Source organism: Neurospora tetrasperma (assembly GCF_000213175.1).
Source record: "Neurospora tetrasperma FGSC 2508 unplaced genomic scaffold NEUTE1scaffold_81, whole genome shotgun sequence".
In the NCBI taxonomy this organism is placed as follows: Eukaryota; Fungi; Ascomycota; class Sordariomycetes; order Sordariales; family Sordariaceae; genus Neurospora; species Neurospora tetrasperma.
Window position 1 is genome coordinate 3,468,424 of NW_009799179.1, and position 21,861 is coordinate 3,490,284.

The 21,861-nt window shown below is 52.6% G+C and overlaps 7 protein-coding genes across 7 annotated transcripts; 4 read left to right on the plus strand and 3 right to left on the minus strand.

Annotated features, from left to right (window-relative positions):
• Positions 1-268: 268 nt before the first annotated feature.
• On the minus strand, positions 269-3,149 carry NEUTE1DRAFT_71579 (uncharacterized protein; the record flags this gene model as incomplete). The annotated part of the gene is made up of 2 exons (XM_009857556.1): positions 269-1,247; positions 1,302-3,149. The coding sequence occupies 2 exons, from the start codon at positions 3,135-3,137 to the stop codon at positions 318-320; spliced, it is 2,766 nt and encodes a 921-aa protein (XP_009855858.1).
• Positions 3,150-4,188: 1,039 nt separating this feature from the next.
• On the minus strand, positions 4,189-4,645 carry NEUTE1DRAFT_51458 (uncharacterized protein; the record flags this gene model as incomplete). Its single annotated transcript, XM_009856795.1, has 3 exons — positions 4,189-4,233; positions 4,301-4,420; positions 4,487-4,645. 3 exons carry the CDS (start codon positions 4,643-4,645, stop codon positions 4,189-4,191), a joined length of 324 nt encoding a protein of 107 aa, XP_009855097.1.
• A 932-nt stretch (positions 4,646-5,577) lies between these two features.
• NEUTE1DRAFT_125745 (uncharacterized protein) lies at positions 5,578-7,170 on the plus strand (the record flags this gene model as incomplete). Its single annotated transcript, XM_009857557.1, has 2 exons — positions 5,578-5,583; positions 5,643-7,170. 2 exons carry the CDS (start codon positions 5,578-5,580, stop codon positions 6,846-6,848), a joined length of 1,212 nt encoding a protein of 403 aa, XP_009855859.1.
• Positions 7,171-7,483: 313 nt separating this feature from the next.
• On the plus strand, positions 7,484-9,155 carry NEUTE1DRAFT_149800 (uncharacterized protein; the record flags this gene model as incomplete). Its single annotated transcript, XM_009857558.1, has 5 exons — positions 7,484-7,501; positions 7,854-7,872; positions 7,949-8,234; positions 8,380-8,821; positions 8,889-9,155. 5 exons carry the CDS (start codon positions 7,484-7,486, stop codon positions 8,922-8,924), a joined length of 801 nt encoding a protein of 266 aa, XP_009855860.1.
• Positions 9,156-12,513: 3,358 nt separating this feature from the next.
• On the minus strand, positions 12,514-12,775 carry NEUTE1DRAFT_118683 (uncharacterized protein; the record flags this gene model as incomplete). Its single annotated transcript, XM_009857559.1, has 1 exon — positions 12,514-12,775. The coding sequence occupies one exon, from the start codon at positions 12,764-12,766 to the stop codon at positions 12,599-12,601; it is 168 nt and encodes a 55-aa protein (XP_009855861.1).
• Positions 12,776-15,188: 2,413 nt separating this feature from the next.
• Positions 15,189-16,662, plus strand: NEUTE1DRAFT_142124 (uncharacterized protein; the record flags this gene model as incomplete). Its single annotated transcript, XM_009857560.1, has 3 exons — positions 15,189-15,659; positions 15,750-16,299; positions 16,364-16,662. 3 exons carry the CDS (start codon positions 15,189-15,191, stop codon positions 16,660-16,662), a joined length of 1,320 nt encoding a protein of 439 aa, XP_009855862.1.
• Positions 16,663-17,973: 1,311 nt separating this feature from the next.
• Positions 17,974-21,291, plus strand: NEUTE1DRAFT_105213 (uncharacterized protein; the record flags this gene model as incomplete). The annotated part of the gene is made up of 2 exons (XM_009857561.1): positions 17,974-20,833; positions 20,930-21,291. 2 exons carry the CDS (start codon positions 17,974-17,976, stop codon positions 21,289-21,291), a joined length of 3,222 nt encoding a protein of 1,073 aa, XP_009855863.1.
• Positions 21,292-21,861: the final 570 nt, after the last annotated feature.

The following is a 21,861-nucleotide window of genomic DNA, read 5'->3' on the forward strand; positions in this document are numbered from 1 at the left end:
CATGGTGTTCAGCGAACACGATATCAATAACCCGTTTAATCCATCATTCGTTAGTCACAGAACAAACCCGAACATAGCCGCTCCCAGACGCAATCGCTTGCTTCCTAACCGCCACACGTCTTGTGGTAGGAATCTATACAAAACTCCCAGTAACCAACCGAGGTCTGATCGGGGGGGTATCCAACAGAAACTTCCGACAACAACAAGGGTATCGTATCCAAGCATTAACGCTTAACAAGAACAATCCATCCATCTTCCAACATGTGTGAACAACAAACAACAAGAAAAGGTAAGAGAAGAAAACGACCTCCGAGTTACTACCTTTGGTGGCCGCCACCCCCACTCCCACCTCCACTTCCACCAGCATTATTGCCGGCACCCATGACCGCCTTCCTCACAGTCGCCCAGTACGCCTGCGGCCAAGTGTTCACCACCTCCGCCTCCGTGGGCATCCTCTCCTTGCATCTCTGCACGACACTCTGGATAAGCCTAGACAATAGCTCCTCTGTGACAGGCAGGACCCTGCCATGCTCCGCCGCCGCGTACACTGACGGATCGAACTCCTGCGGGTACAGGAACGGGTCCGTGTCGGCCAGCAGCTCGTCGCACGTGGGGCGCTCGCGCTGCTCGCGGTTGAGACATCGGCGCATGGTGCGGATGACCGAGGGGGGCACGCGGCTGCCGTCCTCGGTGGCTTCCGGGAAATCGATCTGGTACGACCAGTTGATGATGGCCTGGCATCGCGACATCTGGTTGGCAATCTTACCAAAGGGCGGCAGGCCGTACACCATCTGGTACAGGATGCAGCCGAGCGACCAGACGTCCGAGGGCTTGCCGAGCTTCATGAGCTTGGGCGCGCCGTGCTGGCGGTGGTTCAGCGGCGGCGGGATGCAGAACTTGCCGTTCTGGGCGGACGTGAAGGCGTATTGGTTCGAGTCCATCAACGATTCGGGCGACATGTAGTTGGGCGTGCCGATTTGCGTTTCTCGGTGCACGTTGACTGTCATTTCGGTCTGGATGGCGTTGGCGATGCCGAAATCGATGAGCTTGAGGCGGCCCTGGACAAGGACAAAGTTGGCCGGCTTGAGATCACTGTGCACAACGTCGCGGGCGTGCACGGCTTGCACGCATTCGAGCATCTCTTTCCAGTAATACCGAATGAAGGTTGGGTCGAGACGAGCGCCTTCTGCAGTGCTTTGGCGGCTTTTAAGAAGCGTGTTGAAATCGAGTTCGCCTACTTCCATGAGCTATGGTGGGGTTAGTACTCAGTACGAATCCTTTGGAGTTGATGAATTACTTACCACACTGAGTACCTGCTTCTCCAGATTCAACTCATGGTCGATGAGTTGAATGACCCGTTCCACACCGTTCAAACGTTTCAGCAAATCAATCTCGCCCTTGAAGCCCTTCACGGTATTTTCGTCGGCATGTTCAAGAGACACCCTCTTCAAGGCCAACATCTTCCCACTCTCAGCGGAAACACGGTAAACCTTGCCAGAACCACCCCTTCCAATACAGTCAATGCGGGTGTATGTTCGGCCGTTCACTCGCAAAAGGACCTGCCTTTTCTTGGCCGCCCCAGCAGTCGCAGAAGCTCCAGCCGCAGCTGTTGCAGTCTCGACAACTGACATCTTTGGTGGAGGTGGAGGCGCCGGCCTGTGTGGTGTGTTCTGACTTTTATGCGCCAGGGCTTTGCGGTCGGGTGAAATCGAAAGCCTCTTAAGATCCCGCCCAATGTCTCGCCCAATGTCAAGGGCCATGGGTTCGGGGATTACCGGTTTCGGGATCTCGTGATCGAGCATTGTAGACGGGGTCAGCTTGGCCCTCTTGAAGGTCGGCGGTGCCTCGTTCTCCTTGTCGTTGTTCATGGGCATATCTGGATGAGGCTCAGCGATCTTGTAACCCAGTTCCCCGTTATCTCTTTCCATCGCTCTGACGTTGGATTCTCGCCTGCGCACCGCTCCAGCTTTGCCGCTAACAGGACTTCCGGATGCGGCATAGTCGCGATAGTTGTTGTTGGACCCATAGAACGACAAATGTTGCTCGCCCATAGCGGCTTCGACATGACTCTGCATGTGGCTCTCGTAATTCCCATCGTTGTCTTGGTTCATGCCCATAGCTTCGTTTTCTCCATGTGCTGCCTCGTCCTCATCGCTCTGCCTTCTCCGCCCTCGCCGCGCTGGACCGCTGAGAAAGCTCCCTGGAACCTTTGCGACTCTCTTGATACGCATTGAGCTTTGTGGTGCTACCGTTTGTGGCCTTCCAATGGTTGCAGGATCCTCGGGATTTTCGTGATCACTATATCCTGTGCCGCGTTTCCCGGAAACACCAGCGAACGAACTACCCGACGACCCTCCTCCTCCCCCTAGAGAAATCCGACCTTTGCTGCCTGAAGACCCAGAGCCAACCGCAATCCTGACCGTCCTGATCACGGGCGTTTGGGCATCTCCCGCTGAATCTGATCCTGCATCTCCTTGCTGCTGTAGAAACGATGGAATTTCTTTCTCGACCTCTCTTTCCCTGCTCTCCGTCCTGGTTCTCCTCTGGTTTGCCGTCGTTGATGAGAGTCTCCGGACATTTCCTGAAAAACTGACTGGACCCTGCACGGGATTGCTGAGGCGGACCACTCGTTTCCTAGGTACCGGGCTGCCATCGCGGTTGTTGCTGCTGTCGTTCTGGACTGGCGACGTCGGCCTGTCCATGGGCTGCAGGCTTCCTCCTCTGATACTCCGCCTCGCTTCCCGCGTCCTCACACCTTCCGACCTTTCCTCCGACTTTGACGACAACAACGCGCTTCTTCTAGTAACGCGTGATGGTGGTCGAGCTGGGGGTGATAAATGCAGATCCTCTGGAGCGCCATGTTGCGCAAAAGATGAGGCTTCGGATGCATGGCCGTCGTTAAGCAGAGCCTTGGTTAAGGCGCTGAGTTTCATGGGTACGGGGATCTCGTCGTCCGAGCTGTCGTTGAGGTTGGAATACTGTTGAGATTGCGACTGGGGGTTCGACTCGCTGCGATTGAGCATGGGCCGCGATGGCGGACGTCGCAAAGCTTGTCTAGCGGATGTCCTTCTCCCCATAGACGTAAAGTGGCTGCCACCGCCCATGGGCGTTGGCGAAATGGACGACATGTCGTTCATGTGTTTTGTTTACCGCCCCTGTTGTTTTGGTTGCGGTTGCAAATGCGCTGGCTCGGCTTTGGGTGGACCTAACTTTTCGTCCTGTTGCGAGCTTGGAACCTTGCCCGTCTTTCGCAGCCACGGACGATCCTGCTCTTGTTTTGCGCCTGGTTTGCCGCCTTTTTAAATTCAGTCCAAAATCGAAGGAAATGATACCTAATAAGCACAGGGCTGCGTGGGCGATTGCGAATCTACGTGCCAGAGTAGCGCATGGAACCAAGAATAACGAGGGTAGCGAGAAATCATGTGGTGCGGCGCGAATGAAGCATGTCGTGGACGGAAGCTAGAGGAGACGATGGGGGGTTTCGCTCTGGATTGGGGTCCTGGGTGCGTGCTGACTGTTGGCTTTCGCTAGGAGCGAGTATTTTGACTTGTGGAGCTGCGACCAATCAAAACACGGGGTGATGTTGCATGGTTGCTCGCGGCAACCGCTGAAATGGATCCTTTCCCTGGGAAACGCAAACTCCAGTGATGAGCTTGCCAAGCTTTGTTTACAACAGCAACTACAAAAACAACAGGGAAGCCCGACTTCAAGAAGCCACATGCAACCGTGCGTATCGATAAATGGATATGGAGACGACAATGGAGCTTCCTGTCAAGTGGAAGTCAAGGGGTTTGTTTACCAACGTTCTCGCAGGGCGTCGCCGCTGGGACGCCATATTAGTGCGATGACAGAAACGGAAAAAAAGAAGAGCTCACAACACATGCATGTCCAGGCAGCATATTCCCAGCAATTTTAGCTGCAGGCGCAGATGTCCAGAACAGCGCAGCACGCACACATATGATCACGAAGGGACAAAAAGGTCCGAAGAAAACCTTGCGACTTGTATTGTTCCGCCTATGTGCCGTTTGACGCCCTCATAAAAGACGTGCCCTTGTAATCCCAAGAACTCCAGCTCTGCTGCCGCCGTCGAGGCGAATGTGATGCAGGTGACTTTTGAACCGCGTGTACAATCCGTCAAGGTTTCTCGGAAAATACCATGCCATGTTACCGGACAATGGTAGGAGACGCTTAGTCGAAGAGACCGAAGCCCATATCCTCGTCGGACTCCTCCTTCTCTGTACCCGACAGTTAGCAGCTGAATGCGACGGCGTAAGCGATTGAATGTGTCCTTACCCTCAACCTTCTCCTCCTTCTTCTCCTCAGCAGCGCCACCAGCGGCGGCAGCGGCACCACCGGCAGCGGGGGCAGCAGCACCGCCGGAGGGGACGGAAGCGAGCTTAGCGGAACCCTCAGCGATCAACTGTATTATATCGTGTTAGCTATGTGCGCCGAACACTCAAGTTTGCTCTCCAGATAATGGTCGTACCTCGTCGAGGTCCTTGCCCTCGAGCTCAGAGATGAGCTTGTCAAGGCGCTCGGAGTCGGCCTCAATGCCAACGGACTCAAGGACGGCCTTGACATCAGCGGCAGAGGGGGCGGTGTTGCCACCGAGGGTGAGGAGGAGGTAAGCGGCCAAGTGCTTCATTTTGTCTGTCTTGAAGGTCGCGTTGTTAGACGGAAATCCTACGGCTGTGGAAGGCTGGACCAAAAAACTTACTGAGCTGGAGAACCAGAGATGTCAATCAGGTTTAACCGCTGAGTTGTGGCGGAGAAAGACTCTTCTTAGGTTCTTGGGGGTGGAAGTTCACTGTTTCGGAAAGAAGTTCGCGGACGGGACCGGATCACGGATTATTTTTACAATTTCGTTCCTGTGAAGCCCCGCAATTTTGCGCCCCACGAAAGCCCACAAGCCTCAAATCACCTGACCAATCCACTCGACTTAGGGCAGATCCCGTGCGTTCTTTCTCGCCAAGCTCCTCTCCGTCATTGCCTGCCGGCCGCTTGCAATTACATAAAAAGCTGGCCAATTCATAACGCCTTGGGCGCTCTTGGCAATAAACACAACTTTTCGGTGACGTGCGGCTTGGCACGCTGCTGGTCTGGACCGTCTGGGCCTGTGACTTTGACCTCGGAGACCGCGATTCACCGCTCCGACCAGAAGTGACTGGGTGGGTCGTTCACTACGCTGACCATCCTGGCTCCCGTCTCTGTCTCTGCCTAGGTAGCAAAAGTTGCGAAACCAAGTCCCCGATCACGCAGGATTCTTTGTTCTTCTTTCGCCAACAACCCATCTACAGCCCAATTCTTATTCTTGGTTTCGGCACTATCGGGCGACTGGCGACCTCGCATACTCGCGCTCATTCTTCGCCGTCTTTTTTTGCCAAAGCATTCGCGCCTGTCCCACTGTGCATCTGCATCGTCAGCGGAAGGCGATCTGTGACGAAAGCATATAAAACCCTGCCACCTACTTCCTTCTCCTCTTGTTCGATGCCTGGACAACTCTCCGTCTTTTGAACGCAGGAGAAGGATAAGCAAAGCTGGTAAAAAGAAGGTTATTCCACCGATACAACCGCAGTCATGCCGGTAAGTTGCCATTCTTTTAGTGCGCTTGCCCTTTAAAAGGCTGGCTGACACGTGTGCAGATTTCGGATTTGCTTGCATCGATAACGGGCGAAAAGCCGTCGTCATCATCGATCTCTACGAAAGATGTCCCAGCAGCATCTAAACGGAAGGCCGACGATGACCTTCGAGGTTCTGCGCCAAAGGCCCCGCGTACCGAATCAGCGACAAATGGAAGTGCCCGGCCGAATGGAAACGTATCGAAACCTTCTACAGCGCGCCCCGCCGACCGACCGACGGAGCGCCCCACAGGAAATGCGAACCCAACGCGTCCCGCGGAAAAAACAACTGGCTACACTGGCACCGCGCAACCACGTTCGTCCACGAAACCAACAGCTCCGGTGTTAACCAAGACCACATCGACGCAGTCAAAGGTGGGAGGGACAAGCTCGAATGGGAATAAGGCTCCACTTTCGCGACCGCTCGTCAGCCGACCCGCCTCTAGCGCTCCTGTCGCCGGCTCTGGACCTCCGAAGAAACGCTCGTATGCAGAGATCATGGCAAGGGCCCAGGCCAATCAGCCCATGCTGTCATCCGTTGGGAAGATTCAGCACAAGAAGGTGGAGAAGCAGTTGACCCTAAAGGAACGCAAGGAACTAAAGGCCGAGGAAGCGAAGAAGGGCAAGAAGGATGTAAGGCCACCGACTACCGGGAGGAGCGGTGTGACAGCTGGGCCAACCCGCAATGGTACCAACGGCACGACTGCGAACCGTCAGCGGAGCATCACCCCCTCAGCCCCGGCTGGCGCCAAGTCCAAGACAGGCCAAAATGCCGTGGAGGAGAAGAAGGTAAAGAAGGCTGCTCTAGCGACGACTGGATACCAAGGCACGGCACGTCCCCGTCCAGGGGCCACCGCCACAAAAGCAGGAACATCCACCTCGGCAGGCGCGAGTAGGGGCCGTGGGCTGTCCGGTTATGGCGCCTCATTCTCACGTCCCCGGAGACGCGAGGAGGAGGATGAAGAGTTGGACGATTTTATCGAGTACGACGAAGATGAGGACGATGGGTACGGCTATGGTCGTCGCGGTGGTTACGAGTCACTGGAAGAGGATGACTCAGACATGGAGGCAGGATTGTCCGACATCGACGCGGAGGAACGCCGAGCAGAGTTGCAGGCTCGCAGAGAAGACATGGAGCAGGAGGCGCTGGAGAAGAAGTTGAAGCGCGAGAAGGAGGAAAGAAAGCGGGCAGCACTTGCAAAACTCAAGTCCAGAGCCGGAGACCGCTGATATGTCGTGGTTGCGTGGCGTGTCTCCTTCTTTCTTTTGCCTCTAAATTGGGAAGGTTTCGGCGCATCGTGATAATTCCAAGGCAGGAATTCGTTTTTTGGAGACGGTTTTGCAATGGCGTTGGCTGGAAGACAGGACGGACACCCAGAAACATTTTGCATCAGCGTCTGGAGTTTAGTCATTTTGCACGGATTCCGGTTTCATTGGCGGGCGTTGGCTGGCAATAGAGCCCGTCGGACGGATTATAGTATAGGTTGTCATGACACGGTGTAGCGTATCTAGATATCTTCAGACCCCCAAGCATACCACGTCTTTGGGTTTTACCTTTGTTGACATACCTACTGTGCTCGTTGAAGCGGGTTATGCGAGCTACACAACTAGTGTCCCTTGGTAATAACCTAGTTGCAGGAGCCATTCTACGAATGGTAAGGTGATCTCCAGATCTAAAAGAAGTTGTCCACTGGCCTTCCATCAAGGTTCTCGTCCTCAACGGGCGGCTCTGGATGCCGCGGTGCACTTCCAATGCCCTGCAGCTGGCTGGCACCTTCATCCGAACCCACTCCACGTTTTCCTGGACATGGCACGGATCTGTTAAGGAGATATCAACCAATGACAGGGGATGAAACTGCCCCACTATGTCCACCTTTTTACGGGTCTCCGCCACTGGAGGAGCCGCCCGATAAGGAAAGCTAGCCTTGAATGGTTTTTTTATCGGCTTCAAGACGTCCGTTCAGCAGGCATTCGCATAGGTAGAGGTACTGAAGCATATTGACCTAAACCGCATCGTCATTCTCGTCGCCCTTCGTCGCCCTACAACATCTAAAGGCCAGATTGCGTTGCCACATATCTTGAACCGCAAGACCTTTCAAGGGCCTAAAACACCAATATGGTACGGATATCATGTTCGAATTGCCCTTCTCAATCCACAGCCACTCTCCTCAACATCATGACCTCTTCCGATCACTTGAGAGCAGACCATGCTAACCGACGTTTTCCTGAATACAGCCTCAGAACGAATACATCGGTATAGTTTCCTTCGCACTCGATCTTGAATACCGTCGACCTGTTCCCAGTCCCTAACCGATTATCTCGTTTCGCAGAACGCGCCCAGAAGCTGCACGGTAAGCGTCTGGACACCGAGGAGCGCGCACGCAAGAAGGCTGCCCGTGAGGGTCACAAGCAGAGCGAGAATGCACAGAACTTGCGTGGCCTGAGGGCCAAGCTCTTTGCCAAGGAGCGTCATGCCCAGAAGATCCAGATGCGCAAGGCCATCAAGCAGCACGAGGAGCGCAATGTCAAGGGCGCCCCCGAGGAAAAGGACCCTTCGAACCCCGTTCCCGCTTATCTGCTCGACCGGTCGAACCCCACGAGTGCGAAGGCTTTGAGGTACGTCACTTGAATGGGAGGACACATGAGAAGCGAACAGCCGAGGCGGAGGTGGAGGCCAATGTGATTGCGATGATGGCAGTGGTCATGGAGGTTGGAAAGGGTCCCATACGATGACGAGAGACTGACCGTTTTCTTCGTGCAGTTCCCAGATCAAGAGCAAGCGTGCCGAGAAGGCCGCTCGTTTCTCGGTCCCTATTCCTAAGGTCAAGGGTATCAGCGAAGAGGAGCTTTTCAAGGTCGTCAAGACGGGCAAGAAGGTGCACAAGAAGGGCTGGAAGCGCGTCGTCACTAAGCCAACATTCGTCGGACCCGATTTCACCAGACGCCCAGTCAAGTACGAACGCTTCATCCGGCCCATGGGTCTCCGTTACAAGAAGGCCAACGTCACCCACCCTACCCTCAATGTCACGGTCCAGCTCCCCATTCTCGGCGTCAAGAAGAACCCCAGCAATCCCCTTTATACCCAGCTTGGTGTTCTGTCCAAGGGTACCATTATCGAGGTCAACGTTTCCGATCTTGGCATGGTCACCGCGTCGGGCAAAGTTGCCTGGGGTCGTTATGCTCAGATCACCAACAACCCTGAGGTATGGCTAGCACAACCCCGCCTCTTAACTCTACATGGACGAATTGCTAACCCTTAACTTCCAACAGAACGACGGATGCTTGAACGCTGTGCTCCTGGTTTAAGCGCAAGAGTGAAGAGGGTGATGGTTTGATTTGTCTAATTATATGTCTAGTCTCTTGGGCGGCAACTGTAAAGGGATTGCGTTACATCTGATTTTGCATCTGGGACTGGCGTCTGGTGTTTTGAAAGAGGATCGACACACGGCCGCGCAAAATATCTCGTCCGGGGGTTCACTTAGGTAGTATAGTGGTTAAGATACACACAAAAGCTGCGGTAGAACATTATACCCTCCGATCATTTGTTTTGGTTTGGTTGTACAACACCGCAAGCAACTAACGTAAGGGCAATACATTGACTTCTACATCAGCTCAGAGCAATTAGCTTGTCTTCTGTATCTTGAGTTGAGAAGGAGAGCAGTTTCGAGCTCATCGCTCCAGGGTCAACCCAGCCTCTCCAAGAATCAAAAGTAGGTATTTCTTATCTAGACCGACGAGTAACTTCTGTCCTCTTCAAGCCCATTTACCACCGCTGACGGTCAACGAAACGCTGATACCGTATTAACCAAGAGCTACTGGAAGCGATACAAAGAAGCAATTTGCCCATGTTTATGGATCCCAGATTCGATGGCCCCGGGAAAGGAAAGCGCAGGAACCGGTAAGTTACCTCTACATCGCGGTCACCCTCTCCTTAAAGCTGAGAATCTAGTAGAGAATGTGCAAACCAGCTTTTCAACTAGGCCAAGCTAAGGTAAACAACCGAAACCCCAATGGATGAAACCGGAAGAACCAGTCATGATTCGGATAACCTACTCTATGGACAGGCTCTGGCCTCGTCAACCAGCCGTCAAAAGATAAGTAGTCCACTCTATGAGGCAGTCGCAAACCAGACAAAGTGAAGTGTTTAAGGCTGTTTCACTTTTTTTCTCCTGGTCCGGACTACCACCGCGGCCGTCGCTGATGAAGGAACTAAACGAGAAGAATATGTACGTAGAGGTAGGCAAGGCACTCGTTATTCGCGAGAAAAGAGGACAAGAAGCTTATTAGAAACTCGCATATGCTGAAAGTTCCCAAGCTGATCCTTTCATGGAGACGTAAAAAGATATTTTGAACCATCGAGGCGGAGTTCCAGTGCTTTGGCTCACCTCATCATTCATACGTCATGCTGCGGCCGAGCTCTTCGCATATGTCTGGTTTGGCAGTGGAAGAGCCTAAGCTGAGAGCACAGCCTTTCCGTTGGTTTAGACCGAGGCACCACATACTACATCTCTTTCGGCTTGTGCTAAGTACATTTTGCGAGAGATATCTCCCAAGAAAGTTTACACTCGCCGAACCACTGCTACCACCTAGCGAACTGAAGATCCGCAAGCTCTCAACAAACCACCGGGTCTCATCTCACCCAACATGTGCCACAAAACAGCATGTCCCGTCTGCCGTAAGTTGACCTGCTGTCCTATCACTTGCGGCCCATCTCTTCCATCCATCCCATCCCTTCCATCATTCCCGGCTCTTCCGGTCCCTACCTAGATAGGTAACTACCTATCCTTGGTTCGTTGCTTGCTTGGGTCACAACCTCATCAGCCCACAAACCAACAGCGACCAAACACAAACCCTCTTTCTGCTCACACACCATCCCCTCCTCCGTCTTACCTACCTAGGTTTTGGGCATCAATCAATCCTGCTTGTCTAACGTACACTTGCCGTACCTCTACCTACCTATCCCATTGATCCTCACTTTTAACTCACTCACTTTAATAATAAACTACCTAATCTTCCTTTGCCGACTCTGCTGACTCCCGTCGCTGATGAACATTTCGTACATGTAGACGGCGTAACCTGGGTAGGCTGCGGCCACCACGTCCCCAAGATCATGGATGGAGTGCCGAAGGACGAGTGGTGCAAGTGCGAGCCTAGGATCGAGAAGGAGGGACATCAGTATCCGCCCAAGGGATCGGTGACGGGGGTGTGTATTGTTTCTTGAAATGGTGTTTTTATTCTTTCCTTTTCTTTTTTTTTCACCCTTTTCGTATATCTGGTTTTTGGAGTTTGAGGATTGCAAAATGTTTTTCGACTTTTGCAGTTGGGTATCCCGCCCCCAAGAGACTTGTTTTGGTTGTGGTTTGTGGTTTGTGGCTTATGTGAGGACCACTGGCTATCAATATTGGTGACTAAATGTTTTTAGTGAGATCATGGCTGACTGGTGGTGCGTGATGAAATTGTCTAGGACATGTTATAGAGTCACGGCTCTTGGGTTGACTAAGGGGAGGATGTGGTCTTGGATCTTGAGGTACAATTTGGTGAAGAACCGGGCAAACAGTCAGGGTGAAGAGCTGTGGGGGTTAGGATACTTCGTATGATCTTTATGTACCATGGCGGACACAAGACGCGAGTAGGCAAGCTTACCTAGGAATACAGCGTTGAGCTTCCACATCCGGGTAGTACGCAAGGTACAGAAGAGTTCGTCTAAACTCAAATCCCCAGAAGCAACGTCTTGTGGTTGATGTCTTGTGGTTGATGGTCCAGTCGCATAACGTTTGGTTTCGAGAGCCACACCGTATATGATCTATCCGGATTTCATTTGAGTATATCATAGGACTGCTTTACCGCTAGACCGAGTATTAGAGTGAGGATTCTACTTATCGGTTGGCTGCTTACGATGGCCATGTTATAAGATTTTAATTGATGGCGGTATCAGCTCGATCCGGCAATTCGGAGATACTAGCAACCGCATGGAATTGAGCTGCACTGTCATCTTCAAGTGTGTATGGTTCTCGAGCACTTCACTTCTATGGCTTGCTCTGGGCCCTTCATATGAAATCAAGTGTCGAGGAGGAATATTGTCGAGACCATGGAAGAGACGCCGAACATCAGACGCAGGGGGAAAGAGACCGGGGATGCACGGAAATGGGACCCATCGATTCTCACAGCAGTTGCTGTGTAACTTGAATGTATGGCTGATTGGCTGGATAACGAATGCTTTTTCCGACGGGATGTATGATAACGGGATCTCTGTCCCCTCCCCGACCACAGCGCCAGCTGCCCGTCAGCGCAAAGTCAAACATTTAGAAACATGAGCGACATTGGCCACCCCCAGGAACCCGGCAGCAAATCCCCGCGTTGTCAGCTGTTGCCGCAACGTGGCACTATGGTATCCGTTCTGGAGTGCTGGACCCGCGATCTTCAATGCGATAATCCGCTGGCATCATGGGCCGCCAAAGATTGTCGTGCAATGGCCAAAATGAGGTGGTGGATTGAGAGAATGGAGCAATGCTTCTGAACTAAAAATCGAATCTGAAATGGAAGACATGGAGGACAGCAGCCCACGGCAGCGCGGCAATCGATGTTCCTTGGAGATCCGCTCCAGGGGCTCGCAGGGAAAGAATGGGGTCTGGCACGCCGACCGGACTCGGAGCTCGGTCTCGGAACGCAAGGTCTCTCCGTTTTATTGGAAGTTGTGTACGATTACGATACCGTTATGTCAAGGGCGGACCATTATTACTTATGCACGAGATGCTAGAACTTCCGGTGGAATTGCTCGTGTCTAAGTAATGCTATGCCGCGTAATGTAAATGAACGCTGAATACAGAGGCGTGCGCACGTGAGAATAGTATGTATACAGGTCCTAATCTATCCATCGCCAAGTGGACAAATATTCGTCTGTCTACAGTTACCTACAAGCTAGTTAACTACATAAGAAGTCCCTCAGTTCAGATGTCTTGCTTGCCGTGATCTCGCAATAATTACTTTTCTGTGACGATGATACCCTGCAGAACTACGGGGCATACCCATACTATGTACATAACTTGGTATCGTGCACTGAGAAGGTGACTTGTGCAATATATACCAACATAACAGCTAATGGCAGGTATGTACCCAATTCGCTCGAGGATTGACCGTCCCTTTGACATTTCAGTTTCTTTTTGTTTCTACGAACAATCGTTGTGTGTTGATAGGAAATGCGGAATATTTTGTTTTGTCAGGCCTCGGCTTGCCGTTTCCCCCCGATCCATGTCTCTGTCGTCATGATCATCGATTAGGTAAACCATACGGCTGGGGAGCCGGGGATGGACAGGCGAGGTTGTTCGACCGGTCCCTCGGACCTTTGCTGCGGTTGCGAGCCAAAGTCCAGTCTTGTCTCCCTGTCAGGTACCGGGCACGGACCAGTACATACAAGCAAAGCTTCATGGCTTTGTTCGCTACACTTAGGTACTCTTCCCCGCTTGGGAATGGGACCTATGCTGTTACTTTCTGAGAGTATGCTTCTGGTTGTGAGCAACTCACGATAACAACTGAACTAGGTAATTAACTGCGAGCCGACGGGGTCGGGGTGTCGGCGACGGACCTTGCGAGCCTGGCTGTCCTTTCAGCAGGGGGGCAGCCAGGCCCCATATAAAGCGGATCTCGGCAAAGCTGCTTGGGGACGGTGGGGCGCCAAGAGCTTATTTTGACATCTTTTTTTCGGCAAAAGCAAGCTCTTGGCATCCGCAGCCCCCCAAGCAGCGTCCGTTCCTGGTCGTGATAGTCGTGTACCAAGGTTGTCCTTATCAGGCTCGTCCACTCGCTCGCGAATCGAAAATTCGATATGTCTCCTTGTTAACTTTCAGTCAATCATCATCTGAGCTTGAAAGCTGGGCATGCATAGGCACCGTGAGGCATTGCTCTTTAGATGCAGAAATCGCAACAGCTGATTGGCCGGCTTGATTGCCTCCTTCTACTCCTCAAAGTCTCTGCAGGGTTGCCCGCCCTAAAAGGAGAGGAAACGAATGCTTCAAACTTCCGTCGGAGGACGTTCCTGCACATCTCGTGCCGCAAAACTGTGCGCATTCTGGCAAGAAGTAAACGAAAAGCTCCCGGACATGGAATGTCAACGCCCACATGTAAGGGGTCCCAAGGAAGACGCGGGATCTAGTTATCGTTGGTTGGGGGTTTGTTAGGTCGACGAAGCTCTAACACCGGTGCGCTGTGTTACTGGTCACCCTCGCATTTTATTGAAAGAAGGGGGCTTTGTGCCTTGGCAGCCCTTTGTGCACGGGATTGCAAACACCGACACCCAACCAGTGGCCATGCGTCATGACGATTAGTACTGTATGGGGATTTGCTTGGCGCACACAAAGTGTTGAGGTGTCGTGTGACACCATGCCCACACTGCAGTCGCAATGGCTACCTCTACGGGGTCAGGTTAATGTCCGGGCGCCGCTTGACCGTGGAGACGACGGAGTTTGGCGCCTCTAGTGTACCGGGGCCCCGAATCGGTAAAACACACGGGGAAAGATTGGAAGGGGGCGGCCGCGTCGTCATCACTCATGGCTACCTGTGAGCCGGTGTACACCATACAATGCCGCAGTGAGCACCGTAACAGCTCTACGTACAATATGATCGATATTTCTATCATCAATGGGTAGCCAGGTAACGGCAGACGTGACGACTGGATAGTGCCTGCTCTAGTGTATATGGTAGGTAGACAAGACCGGACTGTTGAGGATTCAGTTTGGCAAGAAACCGCTTCTGCTCTCCCACCTTGCCGTGCACACGTCACGGACGGGACCATCCCTACAATTTCCCAAAATTGGACAGAGATCCGCGTATCTCGAGCATTCTTTTCCCCTTGAGAAGAAAAAAAAGAAATTCCTTTTGTTACCCTGCAGTTTTTCACCCCTTGTCCTCGGGCCGCGCGCCCACCTCCCACTTTTCCACCTTGTTTCCACCCTCTCTCTTTGCCTCAGGTCGAAGCCAGCGCCTCCATGCGCTTTCGTCCACTCCCTCCTGCCGATGGGGCACCGCAAGCGCCAAGGCTGTAAGTGGCTTAATCGACACCACTCGCTGGGTCTCACATAGTATGTGATGCAGTGAATCCATACCTTCCAAGCTGCCAAGATTCGATAGACACTGTGGAATAGCCCGCCCTTTATAGCCAGCCCATCTCCAGTCAAACCTTGCCGTTTGGGCCTACTTTTTGCGCTTTTCATTGCCCTTTTTCTTCGCTGTTGCCCGGTTGTTTTTTCGTGGCTGTCGCTGTCGCCTTGCTTGTCCACCGTTGTCAGTCCGGGTTTCGCAACACAGCGCAATTAGTACACTGCACCTTCCATAGCGGTCTTCTACACTTGTACGTACCGCCTTCGTCGTCAATTACGCCAACAACACCACCGCGACATCCCTCCTTCTTCGCCCATTTCCTGGCTTTGTGGAATTTTTCGATTGTGGTCGCGCCCATTGGAACTCAAGGAATTCACAGCCTTGGACAGCCGTCTTACTGTTTTTGAGCCGTTCAAGCAGTCCTACCGTCCAGCCTTATAAACCTAATTCTCCACTCCGAGTTTCGCACCCGAGCCAATGGCGATCGGAGCCATATTGGAGCCCGGCATTGTCGTGGGTCTCCTCGCCGGTGGTACCCTCGTCAATCGCAACACGACCTACACCAGCTCAACTGCCTCAAGCCGAAGAGCTTCTTGGCACCCGCTCGATCAGACCGACCCCGAGGCGCTACCATCCGCATCGCTTTTGAACGACGAGCAAAATTTCGAAGGAGGCAGGAAAGCCAAGGTCGAGGAAGATGAGTACAACAGCGATAGTAGGAGGCCGTGGAGCCCATCGCGGTCCAGTTCGTCGTCGACTGTGGTAGAGAACCAGGCGATCGAAAAGGATCTCCCATACGGAAAGAGGTTCCGCACCTTAAAGTTTATGGGCTGGGAACGGGAGGTCGTCACGCCGAACACCGAGATTCATCGCGACCGATTACTGAGCCGCGTCCTGCGCAAGTTCCCCTTCCTTGTCGAAGTGTGGTACTGGGCTCTGATTTACTGGGTATGCCACTCTGAAGTCCCGGGCTGTCGCGCTTGTCAGCGTCGCATCACGTCCCCTGCACACGAATCAAAGCTAACGGTGCCATGACAGGTCTACCAACTTGGACGAGCCTTCACAGCTGTAACTCTCAAGGCCAGCACAGTCGATACCGCGCGCGAGCATGCCCTTCAAATTATTCATATGGAGAAGCGCCTGCGCATCTTTGTCGAGCCCATCGTCCAGGGCTGGTTCCTTGGACACCCGACCATCCTCAAGTGGACGAACCGAACCTACTCCTTCATCCACATTCCCGGCACCATTCTCTTCCTCATCGTCCTCTTCTACGTCACCACCACTCGCCCCCGCGCCCGCATCCACGAGAACCATGGTGGAGGCGCCCTTGTCCGCGACTGGCGCAACTTCGTCAACCACTTCGGCCCGGATGTGTACGAGCGCCGGAGACGTACCATGGCCATGTGCAACCTTTTGGCCTTTATCGTATTTACGTTCTGGCCCTGCATGCCACCCAGACTCCTCAGCGACCCCACCTACAACGGTGAGGACGCGAAGGAGGCCAAGTCCTATGGATTTGTGGATACCGTGCACGGAAAGGATGGTGATAGCAGTGTCTGGACTACCAACAAGTTCTGCAACCAATACGGTATGTTTTGATCTTGACTCGCAAATCACAATGAAGCTGCTCGCGCTAACTCTCTTGTCCTTAGCTGCCATGCCCTCCCTGCACTTCGGATACTCTTTTCTCATCGGCCTCACGATTGCCACCGTTCCCCTGAGGAGACAGGGCCGCTTCGGGTGGAAGAGACTTGTCGCCATTTTCACCGGCATGGTTTACCCTGCCATCATTCTTACGGCCATTGTCGCAACTGCCAACCACTTTGTTCTGGATGCGGTGGCCGGAGCTTGCGCTTGCCTAATCGCCTGGAAGTTCAACCACGTGCTTCTCAACCTCCTCCCCATTGAGGATTGGTTTTTGCACGTACTCAGGATGCACAAGCCCAATTAAATTACAATTCGTCTCGATACCTCGGAGTCCGAGTTGAGACGGTTGACGTGATAGCTGTGCTGTTTTAGCACGGTCTGAGGTTTTGTGGAACAAGGAACCCACAGGGCAAACGCCAACAAGTATAACACAACAACGAACGGCAACATTATGTGTACAGAAGGGATATGTAATCCTTTAACGAATGATCTCAAAGCGAGCGAACGGATTGGGTCGGAATATGGGTTTGTAAGGGTACTTTCTCGCTACATCTGGCTAGGGCCAGGACCACTTTATCTCTTCGCATGTCGGAAGGGAATCTTTACTAGAAGGGGGCCTACGAGCACGAGCACACACACAGCACCGAAGAGAAGGAGAAGGCATCTTCCTCTCTCCCTCTCGTTACCGGGTCTCAACACATTCCTCCATTCTTACTGCATGTAATACCAGTACACTCACGGATCATGATACCCTCTCTTGCTTTTTTCCCCTGGAGGGGATTCTAGGTACAAAAACTTAATTCAAATTCTTCGAATGGCTACAACACAAACGTTCATGCTTTCCCCTAAGTATTCACGCCCACCAGGATTTGAATGCAAGATGGTGAATGTGAATGTTTCGACCCTCCAGCGCCCTTAAGAAAACAGGTGGAAAAGACAGAGCACCAAAAGGATAAACTCTACAGTGCTCCGGGAAGCGACAACATCTCCCTCACGATACTTTTTTTTTTTTTTTTTTTCGGCAGGCATGTGTATGACTCACTATGCCTAACTTTCTTTTGAAGCTGAAAATCAACGGACCGAGTTTATACGGTAGTGATGCTGTCTAACCCCAAGTCTCATGGCAGTGCATAGGAGGGAGCCCATAGAACACTGCCCTTGTTTATTGCTGCCTAGCTCCATGATTGTAAAGCGGAGTATTTCCCGTCTAAGCCATGCCTGACAGCTGTCGCTTTCTGCCGGCGGCAGCTAGTGACTGCGTGATTGGTAGAACACGTTACCGGCCAAGTGCATTGCAGCTGGGCAAACATATGCCAAGAATACCTGGGACGGAGGAAAGATGGCAATCATTTGTCACCGGTACACATACAACAGAGTATGTCTGAAGTGAAGGAAAACGGGTATATAATGATGGAGACCGATGTCCAGTCTCTACTTCTTTCTAGTCAGACTCTTTTAATTCCTCATCTTTTCTGGCTGCTATCATCCTTCCCTCCCTAGTTGATCTCCTCCACAACGCGGCATCTCAGACTTCCCCAATCAACAAGTACCCCATACAATCATCTCAACGCCTACTCTTTATCTCACCAGGCCTTTCGGCGCAACAAGACCTGAAATGTACGGTCATACTAGCCATGGCCATGTTACCGGTCTTTACTACACTGAAGCCGTTAATAGTTGGACTATCCAAAGACACTATCTCCCCCAACTAGAACTCTCCGTCTCCACGCACATTGTAGGCTCGTCAAGCAGAACCACTCTGACGCAGACATTTGTCAACCCCTCTGCCGAGAAGAGCATCCCAGAGCTGAGGTACACGTTTCCGCTGTATGATGGCGTCTCCGTCGTTGGTTTTGTCTGCACTATCAACGAAGACCGTGTAATTCGTGGAGTCGTCAAGGAGCGTTATGAGGCACGGAAACAGTACCAGGAAGCCATCGACAGGGGCGAAACCGCCGGACTGCTGGAACAGCTTCCCAATGCTAGTGATGTCTTCACCACCACCGTCGGCAACGTCCCTGCTGGTGCTTCTCTCAAGGTGGAGATCACTTATCTGGGCGAACTGAAGAATGACGCCGGGGTGGATGGGATCCGCTACACCATTCCAGCTTCTGTTGCTCCTCGTTACGGTGATTTCCCTGGTACCCTTCTCGATGCGCCCCAAGCCGTTACCAAGTCTGGCATCCAGATCACTGTCGATGTTGAGACGCCGGGGGGCTCAAACATCAAGAGCATCCAGTCCCCGTCCCATCCCATCTCTGTCACCATCGGTCACACCTCCTCTGGAGCAGCTGCCGGCACTGATATGTCATTGCAGAAAGCCTCCGCTACCCTTGCCCTTGGCACCGCAGAGCTTGCCCAGGATTTCATCCTGCAAGTAGTTGCCACCAACACCGGCAATCCGATTGCTCTGCTTGAGACACACACTGATATTCCCCATCAGCGCGCTTTGATGGCGACACTGGTGCCAAAGTTCAATCTACCCTCAACACGCCCCGAGATCGTCTTTGTCTGTGACCGCTCTGGCTCCATGGGTGGTGCTAGAATCGAAGGCCTCAAGTCTGCTCTTCGAATTTTCCTAAAGTCCATCCCCGTGGGCGCCAAGTTCAACATTTGCTCATTCGGTTCCACTTATGAGTTTCTGTTCAGTGATGGCTCTCGGTCGTATGACCATGAGAGCCTCAGGCTAGCAATGGACTACGTGAGTCGGATGGATGCCGATTTGGGAGGCACCGAGATGTATCAACCACTCGAAGCTGCGTTCGAGAAGCGCTACAAAGACATGGACCTGGAAGTCTTCTTGCTCACTGATGGCGAGATCTGGAACCAGGAGCACTTGTTCACCATGATCAACAAGAAGGTGTCTGAGTCCCAGGGCGCAATCCGCTTGTTTACCTTGGGAATTGGCAATGATGTTAGTCATGCTCTCATCGAAGGTGCCGCTCGTGCTGGCAATGGGTTTGCGCAGACCGTTACCGACAGCGAGAAGATGAACGCCAAGGTAGTCAGGATGCTCAAGGCGGGTCTGACTCCTCATATCAAGGACTACACCTTGGAGATCAAGTACGCCAAGGACTCTGACGCCGGAGCGAAGACCATCGATGAGGAAATGGACGATTTTGAAATCGTCGAAAAGGTGTCCGATGCTTTGGCCATCCGTCTCGCAAATGGCGCTGACAAGCCAAACGAGCCAGCCAAGCCGATTTCCCTCTTTGACGCCTCAGTCGATCTCGATATCGAGATGCCCGATGCCGACGCGGACTTATCTCTGGGAGAAAAGTTCTCGCACGTTCCCGCAGTCCCCGAACCAACAATCCTACAAGCGCCTTTCACCATCCCCCCGCTCTACCCTTTCATCAGGACTAGCGTGTACCTTCTGCTCTCCCCTAGCACAGCACAGAAAACACCCAAATCAGTTATCCTCCGCGCCACTTCCGCTCACGGGCCCCTCGAGCTTGAGATCCCAGTCGCCGTGCTGGAGGAGAAGGGCCAAACAATCCACCAGCTCGCCGCCCGCAAAGCGGTACAGGAACTCGAAGAGGGTCGCGGCTGGATATACCACGCGACGGATTCGAGTGACCCCGACCAGAAGCTGCTCAAGGATAAGTACGAGGGCCGTTTCTCTGATATGGTAGAGCGAGAAGCCGTCAGGCTCGGGGTCACTTTTCAGGTGGGCAGCAAGTGGTGCAGCTATGTCGCGGTAGAGGAGAAAGATCGGACGGAGCACGAAGTGAATCAGCGAGTTTCTGGAGCTGCCTCGGACAAGTCTACTGAGAGTTTTGGGTCTAAGCCTGTCGTCAGGTCGCGAAAAATGGGGCGCTCCTTTGCTCGTTTAGCTTCGTCTCCTACGGAAACTTTGGTCGAGGAATGCCTCTTTGATACTCAAAGAATGCCTGCTCCACTCTTCCAGGCATTGCCTTCATACTCCCCGGCATCGCCTTCATATTCCCCGGCATCGCCTCCTGGCTCGGCGCTCTTTAGTGTAAATCCGGCTCCGCCAGCAGATCATTCACAAACTATGGCAAGTCCACCTGGAAAGAAAAAGGGCAAGTCCATTTCCTCTAATTGTTTACCGGCGACCGCTTTGTATTCCAATCTGGCGGACCACCCTTCTTTTGATATGTCCATGTCTCCTTGTCCTGCACCAAGTGCTCTCTACTGTGATCAATCACTTTCTGATCAACTCAATATCTCTTCACGACATCTTTTGTACTCTGCTCCTGTTTCATCCTCTTCTGCTCCTGATTCTGACATATCCTCTTACTTTATTCCATTGGAAGCTGAGCTGCCTGTATCTACTTGTAAATCTGATTCTAACGACATGTATGTGACTACAGCAGCAAGGATGGGCTCAAATACGGCCTTCGGAGCCACTTCCTCCAATAGCTATGGAGGCGGACGCTTCGGCGCCCCAGCCGTTTCCCGTAGGATCCCAGGAGCTCATCTTTTTGGCTTCCCAGTCTCCAACAGCTCAGGTAAGTTTTCAGCCTACCCTGATCCCCATCCCCTGCACCAAATCCTTAGATACTCTACTATTTTCCCAGAGTCCAGTTTACTAACCAACCTAACAGATCCCGCCCAAGTCGAGCCTGAGACGGCGACACCTCTTGAGCCTCTCGAAGCCCTCGTAAGCCTCCAGCACTTTGATGGCTCATGGTCATGGACAGAGAAGTTGCTCGATATTTTGGGGCAGTCCCAGTTGACGGAGGTGAAAGTCGAGGAGTGCTATGGAGTGTCGATGCCGCACACGGACATGCTAGCCACAGCTTTGGTGTTGGCGTATTTGGAGGCCAAGTTGGTGGAGGGGCGGGATGAGTGGGAGATGTTGGCTGATAAGGCTAGGGAGTGGTTGAAGAGTGAGCTTACCAAGAGCTCCGAGAAGGGAGTGGTGTCTGTTGAGGAGCTTGTGGAGAAGCTTAAGGCGTGTTTGTAAGGAGGGTAGGCAAGGACAATGATGGGGCCATCTTGGTTCCTTTATTGGCTATGAGGGTATACATGGATCATTTTCTAGATAGCCTTGAAGGAGAAAGATAAACTAATTAGTTTTCCTTCCCAAACACATTCCCACTGATCATGATGTTCACCACAAAGTGTGCTGAACAACAACGTAGCCATGCACTTTCCAATGTCCTTTCCTAATTCCTTCACGCTCAAACCAACTCACCGAGCTACCCCCCATCACTGTTTCCATCCAAGATCACAGATCAGCGGGGGAGAAAAAAAAGCGGCAGATCAACACTCTTCAACGACACCTGCCAGCATCTAAGTCTCCGTAGTGTACAACAACACCATCTTCACTAAATGCAATCGACCTCCCTTCGATAGACAACTAATTTTCAATGCCTGGCCACGTGTCCCGAACCACACAGAGACCACTGCTCAGTGATATTCAAGGTCCCGCCGCCACTTTTTTCTTCATCGTCATACTGCGTGCGGATTTGAGAGTCGTAGTAGGTAGTGTAGTACGTTACGCACATCTGCGGAGAGGCGGAGTAGTCTAGAG